Source organism: Rhinatrema bivittatum, chromosome 9 (genome assembly GCF_901001135.1).
Source record: "Rhinatrema bivittatum chromosome 9, aRhiBiv1.1, whole genome shotgun sequence".
In the NCBI taxonomy this organism is placed as follows: Eukaryota; Metazoa; Chordata; class Amphibia; order Gymnophiona; family Rhinatrematidae; genus Rhinatrema; species Rhinatrema bivittatum.
Window position 1 is genome coordinate 30983780 of NC_042623.1, and position 13610 is coordinate 30997389.

General features: G+C 42.7%; 1 protein-coding gene across 2 annotated transcripts in view; it reads left to right on the forward strand.

The window, feature by feature from the left end:
* The first annotated feature begins 254 nt into the window (after positions 1-254).
* The window catches only part of TNPO3 (transportin 3), a 236647-nt gene continuing 223291 nt past the window's right edge, over positions 255-13610 (forward strand). For both annotated transcript variants that reach the window (XM_029615500.1, XM_029615501.1), the window contains exon 1: positions 255-838. In XM_029615500.1, the coding sequence (XP_029471360.1) occupies positions 722-838 (117 nt within the window). In that variant the 5' untranslated portion in view covers positions 255-721. The remainder of the gene's footprint in view (positions 839-13610) is intronic.

A 13610-nucleotide genomic window follows, 5' to 3' on the forward strand; every position in this document is an offset into this window, starting at 1 on the left:
GTATCATATCATTGTGTTAGCTATAATTATCACCTCTACCGTCAAAATTTCTACACTATTTTGAGTATTTTTTGGTTATTCTAAGAAATATTTTCGGAATCAGTACATCGTCTCTTGTCTCCTTTCCATCTCCCCCTTTGTACGCGTGTAGTATCTCTCTCTCAAGGCGGAACACTTCCGAGGTACGGCTGAAAAAAATCGCACGTATAAGAAAGACGGAAGCGTGGCGAGGGGACCGGAAAAAGTAACGGACAGGAGACCCTAGGAGCGTGCCGGCTAACTTCCGGTTTCAGCCCGAGGTTGTTGGCGGCGGCGCTGGAGCCGGAAGAGAACGGGAGGAAGAGGCAGTGGCACATCCTCTGCGCCTTGGCGAGCGGGAAGAGAGCAGCTTAGAGGCAGGGAGCGATACCTCTCTTATTCCGCTCTCCCGACGGTGCGAGGGGCGGAACCTTGTGCGGGCGGCGCGCAGTTTCTGGCCGGGCCCGTGACGAGCGCAGCGCGCGCCAGTCCTCGCTCGCGCCCCTCCCCCTGCCGGCGCTAACGGACGGACGGAGGAGCGAGAGATGGAGGCCGAGGGAGCGCGACACTGACCGTGGCCTGGAGAGAGAAAGAGAGAGAGAGCGCGCGTGAGGGAGGGAGAGGCTGACGAGCCAGAGAGACTCCACGAAGAGGAGGGAGCGGCCTTCCACACGCTCGCTGACGCATCCCCGCCGCCCGCAGCATGGAGGGCAAACCTAGCCTGCAGCTCGTCTACCAGGCGGTGCAGGCCCTCTACCACGACCCCGACCCCAGCGGCAAGGAGAGGGCCTCCTTTTGGCTGGGGGAGCTGCAGAGATCGGTAAGGAATGGGTCCAGGAGGGCACGTGCAGGGAAGGCGAGCGAGGGAGCCGGGAACATCCTGTTTCCCGCAGGCCCAGGCAGGGGGAGGCAAGTGTATTATTTACCTTCTTCCTGAAACGTGTGGGAGGTACATCCGACAACCCCGCTCCACCCCCAACTCAGTCCACGGAGAGAAACCCAGTCTCTTCCTCCCCCCCCCCCCCATCTATGGAGAGATCTCAGTGAATCCCCAACGCAATCCATGTAGAGAGAACCATCAATCTTCCACCCGTCTTTGGAGAGAGATTCAACAAATATTTATTCCCCAAAGGAGAGGGCAGGTATCTCCTACCGACAGATGTAGGGGTCGGTAGGTGAGGAGCTGTATGGATGTTTCCTTACCATATCTGATTCCCAAGAATGAGATAATAGTATCTCGTCATGAATTGGGAAGGAGGGTGATGGGTGTCTTCTAACAGCTGGGAAGGGTAGATGGAATTTCCTCCGCAAGAACTGAGTGGGGATTGATGAATGGAAGGGTTGGGAAGAGGGCCGTAAAGGGTGGTGATTCTGCTTGGATGAGTGAAGACATGAATGTTTCTCTTCCATCTTCATATGTGTTGAGGTCCCCAGAGTGGCTGGACTTCATCTATTGGGGTCAGCTATGCACTGTTGCTCTTCTTCTGGAGTTATCTCTAATCAACATTTTCAGGTCCAGGGTAAACTTTAGCTCACTCCAAAGAGTCAGCTAACGTTTACAGTCTTATTTGTAAGTGGTTTCAGGCCTCTTTTCCATAGGTACTACAGTTGTTTTTATAAATTAAATATTCAGAAGCCCATGACATCTACATTCCTGCCTAAATGTCAGAATTTCATTACATTTGACTTTTGATCCAGAATGATAGATTGAGTGGTTGTAGCATTGCACATTTTCTTTGTAGTTGCTAAGGAACTTCTTGCATCTCAACTTTATACATGTATGTGAATACCATGAAAAACCCTTTGAGCTGGATTTGGTAAAGTGTACTAAAGGTAGAACTCATTGCTTTTTGCTAATACGATCTTGTAGCTTCATTTGCATGTTAAAGGTCATAGTGTTTTGTGTTTCGTGTACATGGCAATTCAATATGATTACAGTTCAAGATCTGTTCACAGTAAATTCTTTGTACAGTTTGAATCTATTAGAAAAATATATATATAAAATAATTTAGTGTTTTCACCCGTTTTCCCTTTTTCATATAACTCCCCATGAAAGAAGTCTTATCTGACATTTATGCTAAGTGCTGCGCCTTTAGTTGACAAGGGTTGCCATACTAGCAGCAGCCATCATCTTCCCTCCCTGGGATCAAGTGCTTTGCTTCCCCAATCTGCCTGAGCTCTGTCAGCCATGTTGGGTAGGAACTTAAATTCAAGTCTCTTGTGGTACTGATTTCAGCAGTGCAGCCAGAGCCATGGAGGCTGATGGAAAATATAACCACTTTTAAACTTAGTTTCTCTTGCATCAGTATTACTCATCAGTGGTGTAAAAAGACATTTCTACTATTGGTATATTATGCAGTATGTAAAAAGTATATGTGAAAAGTAGCAACTCTTGTCCCATTTAAACTTAAAATGTAATGTTCAAGTTTAATTACATTTTTTTACTTCTGGGGGAATTCTGCGCAATGCAGAATTTACCTGTTTTATGTGCAGAATTTGCTCTGCGAGCTAACGAGAAGGAAATGCCAAAGTGAACTGCTCACGAAAGGAGCTGGAGGAGCTGCTGTTGCCCTCATCTTCTTCCTGCACTGCTGGGTTCTCTCACAGGCCAATGCAGATAGGTGCATTCAGCCTGCACTTGAACACACAATTTCAGTGCGCAAAGTTTACTGTTGCTGCAGCAAAGAGTTATACGTGCAGAAAATGTGTCCTTAACTGGGGATACTGCTTAGTGCCTTTGCATGGAAATCCCATGCAAATGAGGGCCTTATGCAATACTCCCTGATGCCAGCTTACCTTTCGTAGTGCTGGAAACTTAACTCCTGGGTCAGAGCTGGAGTTAAATTTCTAGCACTACTAAAAAAAAAAAAAAAAAGTTTAAAAAGGAAATTAAAAAGTCACCAACACTCTGAGTCAGTGCCAGCTGCTGCCGCCACTTAATCTGGTGGTGTTCGCTGCTGCTTAGCTGGATAAAGTACATATCTAGCTAAATAGCAGCAAACTGCACCAAATAGTTGGATAAATTAATATTTATCTGGCTGAGCAGGAGCTGCTGCCACTTATCCTAATAATGGCCTGTGAAGCATGACTCTTCCTTTCTTCCCGAGTTAAAATGTGCGTTCCACCTTTTTCCGAATACACATTTTAACGTTTAGGGGTGTTTTGTTTTTTTTAACTCTTGATGCATTTGCATAGCATTATTTTATTGCATCGGGAGTTAAATATTTTAGATGGAATGTTTAAACCATGTGTTGAAATCAAGCGCACAGTGTTTTAATGCTCAGCTACCTGCATTGACCTTACAATGTGAGAGGGGTGGTGTCTGAATTTCTGTGCTGAGACTTTGAAAACAGCATGGGAGCTCAGGCAGGTGAGACATTGTGAAGTCCTGTTATCCCACTTTAGGTTGTAGATGGATGGACGGACTGGTAGGTGGGCTTGGTGGCGCATGTATGTTCTCTGCAAGCTGGTTATATGCTGGAATGGGAGGTGGGCATTTTTGTGACTGGGGATGGGCTGCTTCCTTTTGCCTATTCTGAGCCTGTTGTAGGCTCCAGAGTTGTCTTAGGCCCCAGTACAAAACCTGGGCACTGTCTGAGAGCAGTGCAGTGCAGGAAGAGGGCTTGCTGAGCCATTGGTGGAAACACATCTGGGAAAAGTGAGTGAGAGAAACTGGAGAGATGGGGCTAATGTGAGAGAGACCGGGGGATGAGTTGGTGGAGGAGAGAGAGGGGACCTATTTGAGGGGAAGGGACATGCTGGTGAGGGATGTTAGAAATGTAGGAACTTGGGAGAGATTGCTTGAAGGAACAAGCTGGGGAGAGGGGGAGAGAACGTTTGAAAAGACAACCTGGGGTAAGATGAGAAGATAATGTTTGAAGAGGCAAACTGTGGATGGAAGGATAAATGAAGGAGGGGGCAAGAGAATTGGGGAATGAGCTGGAGTTATTATTTTGATAAATATAGTATGCAGAATTTTTAAAGTATTGTGTGCAGAAGTTTTAATTGTCTTCTGTGCAGAATTCCCCCAGGAGTAACCATTGTAGGAAAAATTGAATTTCTATAATGTTTCCGTCTTTTATCTGAATGATAGCTTCCCTTACTATGGTACTTCATCATCACATACCTGCCAACAACTCAAGTTAGATGACCCCCTCCAAATTCCGGCCAATATCTAACCTCCCTTTCCTATCCAAACTTAGAGAAAGAGTGGTCAACTCACAACTTAATGATCACCTCGAAAAACACAACTCCTTATTTCCCTCACAATTCGGATTCTGTAAATTCTTCAATACGGAAACTCTCTTAATATCCCTTACAGATACCCTACTTAAAGGACTTGATAAGGGCCAGTCGTACATTCTAGCCATGCTCGACATATCCTCGGCCTTCGACACGGTCAACCACAACCTCATGATTAAACGCCTTTCTGAAATAGGTATCTCTGGAATAGCCCTGAGCTGGTATGAAGCTTTCCTCAATAATAGACACTACAAGGTCAAAATTGGTGCCCACGAATCCAACCCTATCAACCTTACCCGCGGAGTTCCCCAAGGCTCTTCCCTATCTCAGACTCTCTTCAATGTCTATCTCCTGCCCCTATGCCAACTCCTAGCTGAGCTGGGTCTCACCCACCATATCTACGTGGATGATGTACAAATTCTCATCCCCATCACCGATTCCATACCCAAAGCCCTAAAGACCTGGGAAAACTGCCTCTGTTCTATTAATTGCCTTCTAACTAACCTGAACCTCACCTTAAACACTACTAAAACAGAGCTCCTACTCATCTCTCCTGGTAACCACAACCCCCTTCCCCCTTCAGACCGTGTCCTCACAACAAATAAGAGATTTAGGAGTCTCGCTCAACAACCATCTGAACATCTGAACTTAAAAACATTTATCAATAACACCACTAAAGACTGTTTCTACAAACTGCATATCCTTAAGAAACTAAGACCACTCCTCCATTACAACGATTTCAGGACTGTCCTCCAAGCGACTCTATTTTCTAAGATTGATTACTACAATAGGCCTCCCTGCAGTTTCCATCAAACCGCTCCAAATGCTGCAAAACGCAGCAGCAAGAATCCTCACCAATTCTTGCAGAACAGACCACATCACTCCAATCCCCATCCCCTCTAGAATACTCCACAAGGCCCTCACAATTATCCACAAATCCCTTCACAATCAAAACTCTCACTGGCTTAATGACGCCTTACAGTATCACTCCTCCGATAGACCGACTAGATCCGCCTGCAAAGGCTCCTTGTCTATTCCCTCGCATAAACTCGCGCAGCATATCTCCACCAAAGAACATGCGTTCTCCATAGCAGGCCCAACGATTTGGAATTCTGTGCCGCCCGAACTACGCCAAGAACAATGCATCAAAACGTTCCAAAAAAAACCAAACAAACCCAACTAAAGATTTGGCTGTTTAAACGGGCCTATAACTAACTTCAACCTCCATCCCTCTGTCATAACATCCCTCCCCCCCGGCTCATTCCTTCAAGAACTACCTCTCCCCTCATCAAGCCCACCTCTATTTATTGGTTAAACTATCTAGTTATGGTTAAACCATCTACCTCTATTTATTGGTTATACTATCTTCTACTCTCATTACCTAGGTCCGCTTGACCCTCTGATACTCCCTACTTGTTCCTTTGACCCCTTGTTAATTGTAACTTTATAAATCAGTTTCTCATCTTTTGGTTTATCCCCGTTGATCTGTAAACCGATGTGATATGCTTATGAATGTCGGTATAAAAAAGTTCTAAATAAATAAATGTCGAAGTCTGGGGCCTCCAACAAATTAAAAAAATCAATTATAAATAGGCTTCTCTTCCAGAAAATGGAGGAACCCCCCCTCTCCCACCCACACAAATTTTGATATTTTTTTTTCAAATGATTAAACAACTTGAGTCTCTGCAGCCCTTTGCTCTTAGGTAGTGATTTCTGGAACTTAGATCTGACCGGAAAATATGACACTTCACATTTTTTAAGTACAGGTGAAGAAAATTGTGCCCTTGGAGCACTGCACAATAGTCACACATACTTTCTTCTACTACTGCTGCTGCTGCTACTACTACTACTTACTTCAAAATTGCTATTTTTATATTTATTGAGCCTACCCCCTTTTACTTCCAACACAAGTATTTGGAAGAGTCAATTAGAGTATCTGGTTTTATGTAGTATGTGATGTCATTGTAACATCAAATATACAAACCCCAAAATTCACTCTATATCCAAAAACAATATTTTGCATCTTAGTGATGTTAGGACCTCATAACATAGACACACTGCATGCTATATAAGTGAGACTTTGTGTCTGTGATACTTAAGACAAATAAATCATTGCGCACACTGTGTCTGTTATGTGGTCCTAACATCACATAGATACAAAAATGCTATTTTTGGATACAGAGTGAATTTTTAAGATTTGTATTTTTGATTTTTTTTCACTTTTTTGAGGTTTTATTCTGTATACAGTGTTGTAACATCAAAACCACGATGGATGAACTAAATTCATTGAGACTCTTGCTAATATGCCTGGGCTCAGAGGAGGCATTTCATTGCATGTTATATACCTAGGGGAATTCTGTACTCAAAATTTTAAAATTCTGTGCAAAAAAATTAAAAATCCTCTGCATAATATTTTACAATTCAGCACATTATATTTATCAAAATAATACAATGTAATCACTCTCTTCGAATAGTAAATGAGTATAAACCTCAAACAGAAAAAGGTTCTTATTAAAATAAGAAAAATGTTTTGTTTTGGTGCAGAATTCTCTCAAGAGTACAGTAATACTGCACCATATCTAGGGCTTCTGCTTTCTAGGAATTTTACTTAAGCAATTCACAGAATCTAAGGGGGAGCTCAGAGCTGCATCAGTGCTGACTTCTTGCAGTTGCCATTACTTGTGGCAATACAGTGCTGTCTGTAGTGGTAGCTACAAATGTCAGAAGTTGCAAGTAGTTGTGCTAGCTGCAGCTCCTTTTGTGCTTCACTGATGGCCAAATGAAAATCCCTGCACTCCAGAAGCCCTAACCATAAGGCAGTAAACTACACTCCTCCTAAACATTCTCTCCATCTCCTACACCCTCAACTCGTCTCCCCAACACTCTCATCCCCTTCTTTAGTTTATTCTTCCATTCTTAGTTTCTCTTCAAACATTCTCTTCCTCAGCTTGTTCCTTTGAACACTTTCTCCCATGTTCCTTACTTTCTCACATCCCTCTCCCAGCTTCTCTTCCCTCACTCTCCCCCCCCCCCCCCCCCCCCCGATCAACCTCCAGTCTCTGTCACATTAACCCCATCCCTCCAATTACTTTCACTCCCTTTTCTCAGATTTTAGTTTACACCAGTGACCCAGCAAGCCCTCTTCTGCACTGTGCTGCTCTCAGAAGGTGCCTGGATTCCTCACTGGTGGTTTGAGCCAGCTCTAGAGCCCGCACTAGGCTCAGAATAGGCAAAAGGAAGTACCCCACTCGTAAGCATACCCATCTCCCACACCAGCGTATCCCTGACTTGTAGGGCAGCAGACAGGCTGTCACCAAGCCTGCTTATTTGTCCATCCATCCTTCCATCTACAACCCAAAGTGGGAGAGCAGGATTCCCCAACTTCTCACCTGCCAGAGGCACCATGATTGAAGTCCCTGTGCTGTTCTCAAAATCTTGCAAGAACAGCAAGGGAGTTTGGACACCACGCTTCTCGCATTAAGAGAGCCCAGCAGTGCATGAAGAAGATGGTGGCAATAGCTTCTTCTTCTTTCGTGAGCGGCTCCCTCTGGTGCTTCCTTCTCTTAACAGCTCGCGGGGGAAATTCTGCATTGCAGAGTTGCGCGCAATTCTCCCCAGGAGTAAATGGTATGGATGCAGCTGTTATAAAAGAATGGTCTTCTGTAGGAGGTGTCGCTTAATAGTGCAGCACAGGAAATAGTTTTGTTTCAAATCCACCACTGTCTTTGTTGAGCAGTCTTCACTCTGTGGTGCAGTGTGTGTTGTTTCTGTATTGAACATAAGAACATGCCATACTGGGTCAGACCAAGGGTCCATCAAGCCCAGCATCCTGTTTCCAACAGTGGCCAATCCAGGCCGTAAAAACCTGGCAAGTACCCAAAAACTAAATCTATTCCATGTTACCATTGCTAGTAATAGCAGTGGCTAATTTCTAAGTCAACTCAATAGCAGGTAATGGACTTCTCCAAGAACGTATCCAATCTTTTTTTTAAACACAGCTATACTAACTGCATTAACCACATCCTCTGGCAACAAATTCCAGAGTTTAATTGTGCGTTGAGTGAAAAAGAACTTTCTACGATTAGTTTTAAATGTGCCACATGCTAACTTCATGGAGTGCCCCCTAGTCCTTCTATTATCCGAAAACATAAATAACCGATTCACATCTACCCGTTCTAGACCTCTTATGATTTTAAACACCTCTATCATATCCCCACTCAGCCGTCTCGTCTCCAAGCTGAAAAGTCTTAACCTCTTTAGTCTTTCCTCATAGGGGAGCTGTTCCATTCCCTTTATCATTTTGGTCGCCCTTCTCTGTACCTTCTCCATCGCAATTATATCTTATTTTGAGATGCGGCGACCAGAATTGTACACAGTATTCAAGGTGCGGTCTCACCATGGAGCGATACAGAGGCATTATGACATTTTCCGTTTTATTCACCATTCCCTTTCTAATAATTCCCAACATTCTGTTTGCTTTTTTGACTGCCGCAGCACACTGAACCGACGATTTCAATGTGTTATCCACTATGACACCTAGATCTCTTTCTTGGGTTGTAGCACCTAATGTGGAACCTAACATTGTGTAACTATGGCATGGGTTATTTTTCCCTATATGCATCACCTTGCACTTATCCACATTAAATTTCATCTGCCATTTCAATGCCCAATTTTCCAGTCTCACAAGGTCTTCCTGCAATTTATCACAATCTGCTTGTGATTTAACTACTCTGAACAATTTTGTATCATCTGCATATTTGATTATCTCACTCGTCGTATTTCTTTCCAGATCATTTATAAATATATTGAAAAGTAAGGGTCCCAATACAGATCCCTGAGGCACTCCACTGCCCACTCCCTTCCACTGAGAAAATTGTCCATTTAATCCTACTCTCTGTTTCCTGTCTTTTAGCCAGTTTGCAATCCATGAAAGGACATCGCCACCTATCCCATGACTTTTTACTTTTCCTAGAAGCCTCTCATGAGGATCTTTGTCAAACGCCTTCTGAAAATCCAAGTACACTATATCTACCGGTTCACCTTTATCCACATGTTTATTAACTCCTTCAAAAAAGTGAAGCAGATTTGTGAGGCAAGACTTGCCCTGGGTAAAGCCATGCTGACTTTGTTCCATTAAACCATGTCTTTCTATATGTTCTGTGATTTTGATGTTTAGAACACTTTCCACTATTTTTCCTGGCATATTTTACTTGGACACTTACGCCTTCCTTTTGATAACGAAGGTTTAGTCTATTGTAACTGATTATAGTCTAGGAGGGAGTTTTTAAAGCATGCTTGACTTACTACGGTGGTAGAAACTTATTCTAGCAAATCCTGATGATAAGCAAGGGACTGTTATAGTGGAAAAGAAATTCTGTCTTGATGTCCCTGTCATACTTTTCTCATGTTCTGAGCTTTGGCCTTCTGATTGTCTTTTCATATGTATGCATGCATGCATGTATCCTTGGTATACTTATACAGACATTTTGTGTGGGTGAATTTAGTTAATCGGGGTAGAGCATAAGACTGGGAGGAAGTGCTCTTGCATTTTATTTCCTGCTCCGCCAGTGATTCTGGATGATCTTTAGCAAGTCACTCTATTTCTGTTTCAACAAATGTTAGCCGGTACAATATCAGACTTCCTCTTTGGGTTAGCTATGCAGTTAGCAAGCACTGAAATGTTCTACTACATTGGTGGCTGCTGTGGTACAGCATTGATTTGTTAAGTATCCTAGGATCATGTCATCAGGACACCGATAGAAATTCCTTCATCTGAATTTTTGGGAACCCTGATCTCGAATGCTGTGTATTTTCTCAGGACAGGCAAACAGCTTCATTAGTTGAAGATGCTTGTGGCTCTGTAATTTTGTCTAATTGTGTGCCAGGGAATGTGATACTAACACATTCCCTGGCACACCGGTATGATGTATGCTTACTAATGCCGGTATATAAAAGTTTTTAAATAAATAAATAAATCTCCCATCGCAGGCTTTTCTTGCATATTTTACTTGGACACCTGTGCCTTCCTTTTGATAACGAAGGTTTAGTCTATAGAAGAACTCAAAATAAGTGTACAGAATTATTCAAGGCCAAAGTGTTGCCAGTGCTGGTTACTTGGTTTCTAATATACAAGAGAGGAAATGCATCAGCAGAAAGTTTAGTGTAGAATGCGGGTGCATGTGCTAGAAATCAAGATATTAGCAGGCTAACTGTATTAGTCTTGTACATCATGATTGCTCCTATTTGGAAATAAATTTGCATGACATGGTCTCCCAGTAGACATGCATGCACTGTCTCCATTGTATGTATATAGATATCTCATTCGATATAGAAATCTTGAAATCCAGGCTTGTTTGTGACTCTTGAAGACTGGAGTTGACCACCCCTGAACTAGGGTATATGGCATTGCACCAGAAATGAAATTAGGCAGAGAGTAGATGGGCCTTATGCTCTTTATCTGCTGTCACAATTTGTGTTTTTGTGACTTTGATTTAAGGCTGTAGTGATGGAACCAAACTAAAATAAATTGTAATGTCTTGAAATCAAATGTTACTACTGTTCATAGATCCACGACGAAAAATAATTTTGGAGGATGTAAAATTGGCTCATTTCTTTATAAAATACATGCATGCTATATTGAGCCCTGAGCACCTAAATTATGTTCACACCATACATACAAACAAGACCACATCATATAATGGTATTCCATGAATTATCTTCTCTTGTGAGCAGTTCAGTCTCTGACTCATTGCGCTTCTTTTTGTGAGTTGTAGTCTTTACTAACTTGAGAACTTAAATATTCATCTGATGTAAGTTTCACTGGCACAGTTAAAAATGTAGATCTAAAATTATACACCTGGGAAATAAGTATAACTAAATCTCTGGGATTAGGTGTCCTATATTTCAGTCTGGTGTGACCAAAACAAGCCCCAATGAAAGTTGTGTGTACTGTAAATTGAGAGACCTCAAACTTCAATATTACATGAGGATAACAGCAAGCTGAGATGCAACTTAGTGGTTGTTTCATAAAGGGACAGACTGTTAGGGTCAGTAACCTGGTCCTTAGAAATCACTAACCATCTGTTTACAGCCATGGTTTAGCAGCAAAAGTATGAAAATTGTAGCAACAGAGGCTCATTTGGGAACTGGTTTATTAGAATGGACCAGTCCTGTTGCTGCCTATGTACATATCTTTGCTGTTGCACCACAGTAGTAAACTGTCGGCCATTGCAGTGTGATAAGTTTTGGGCTTCAAGTGTTCACATTCTCATTAAAAGAAATAGGTAAGAGGTCACAGTACATACAGTTTTGTGCATTAAACTGAACCATCTGTATAGCCAAAACAACTAGTAGAGTCAACCTGACATGATGTATTCACATTAAATTGTATATAGCAGCGGTGTTAAACTGCAGTCCTTGTCTGCAAACCATTCTGGTTTATTGTATATTCCTAATGATTATATTTGAATGCAACTGCAATATCGCTCTAAACGGGGGGGGAAGGGGAGAGGAATTGGATTCAAATGACAGCCAATACTGGGTTCCAACTTTTCCAGTCCGGGGTACTGATACACAGACAGTAGGGAAAAAGCACAGGACTGTTTCTATGCCCAAGTCCAAAAGCAAAGCACATTCAAGCAGCATTGCCCTGAATTATCCAGAAGATTGCTCACCCTGTAAAAATGTTGCTAGCAGTAAGTTTGTGATGGGTTTGACAGTTGCTTGGTTTTGAGTGTAAATATTACTACCTTTAACATAAGACATGGGGGTAACCTGCATGGAGCTGCAGTTACTACCATAAGAAACTTACGGGGAAGGCTGGATGATCTTTTTCTGCCATTACTATGTTACTGTGTAATTGTATGCAAATATGTATCATGCATATTCATTAGGGATATCTTGGAAACCAGATTTGACCCCACTATTATCAAGGGTGGAAAAATATTTTGAAAATGTAGGCACCATGTAAAATATTTTAAGAGACTGCAGAATTGTTTCCTAAGTGTAAAAAAAAGCCCTTTCTTTTTTTTTTTTTTTTTTTTTTTTTTGGGGGGGGGGGGGTCACTTATTTTCCTAGTTTTTGTTTTATGCCTCTTTATGAAGAGATTATTTGCTTTCCTCTTCACTTAGCTTCTTTTTCCTTTTCTTCCTTCACTTCAGTCAGCCTCACCTTTCTTCCCCCACTTGTAAGTGGCCCAGTGATGGGGCAGTGTTTCTTCTCTTGGCCTTTTCCATCCGCCACATGTCTCCTCATGCCCAGGATGGCTGTAGCAGGCACCACCTTTTAGAGAGCTGGGCAACCTAATGCCAAGGTGTTTTCCAGTGATGCTTTTCAGTGCACATCCCCAGGTCCTACATTGGATTGAAAAGCAGTAGTAATGGAAGGTGGTGGTGAGTTATATTAACAAGGCAATGCATAGCTTTTAGTGAGATACATTCTGACAGGCTGATGCAGCAATCTGGCCATTAAAACCCTCAGATTAAAAATTTTTATAACACCAGTGCAGCAAGCTAATGATATGCTAATGCATCAGGAGTTGAAAAAGCAAAACAAAAGCAGATTGCCTTTAAAATATGCGTTTCGCACAGGCTGAATGCACATTTAACTCGAGAAGGGGTGTCCCTGACATGTACTTAAAATCCCTAAAAAGGGGGCATTTTAAAATGTCTGCAGGTCTCATCCAGGTAAGTCAGTACTTATTACTACTACTACTTAAAATTTCAGTAGTGCTACACGACATACGCAGCGCTGTACAAAAGTACAGTCCCTGCTTAATAGAGCTTACAATGTAACAAGACAGACATACAGGACAAGAGACTTGGGCTATTTCATAAAGCAAGACAATATTTAAAAAGAAAAGAAAGTTAACAAGACTAAATGCAAACGAGCATAAGGTTTAAAAGCGGTTTCAAAAAGATGGGTCTTTAGGTAGGATTTAAACATGGCAAGAGAGGGAGCATGCCGCACCAGTTCAGGAAGACTATTGCAAGCACCCGGTGCAGCCAGGTGGAAAGCACGGAGTCTGGAATTGGCCGTAGAGGAGAAAGGGCACAGATAGGAGTGACTTATCAGAGAAGCGGAGTGTAGAGGGAGATGAGAGGGAGAGGTAGTGAGGTGCTGCTGAGTGAAGGCATTTGTAAGTGAGAAAGAGGAGCTTGAGCTGTATGCGGGAGCAGATAGGGAGCCGATGCAGTGACTTCAGAAGAGGGGTTACGTGAGCACAGTGACTTTGGCGAAAGATAAGCCACGCAGCTGAATTTAGGACAGATTGCAGTGGAGAGAGATGGCTTGCCGGGAGACCTGTGAGGAGCAGATTGCAATAGTCTAAGCGGGAGGAGATGAAAGGGAT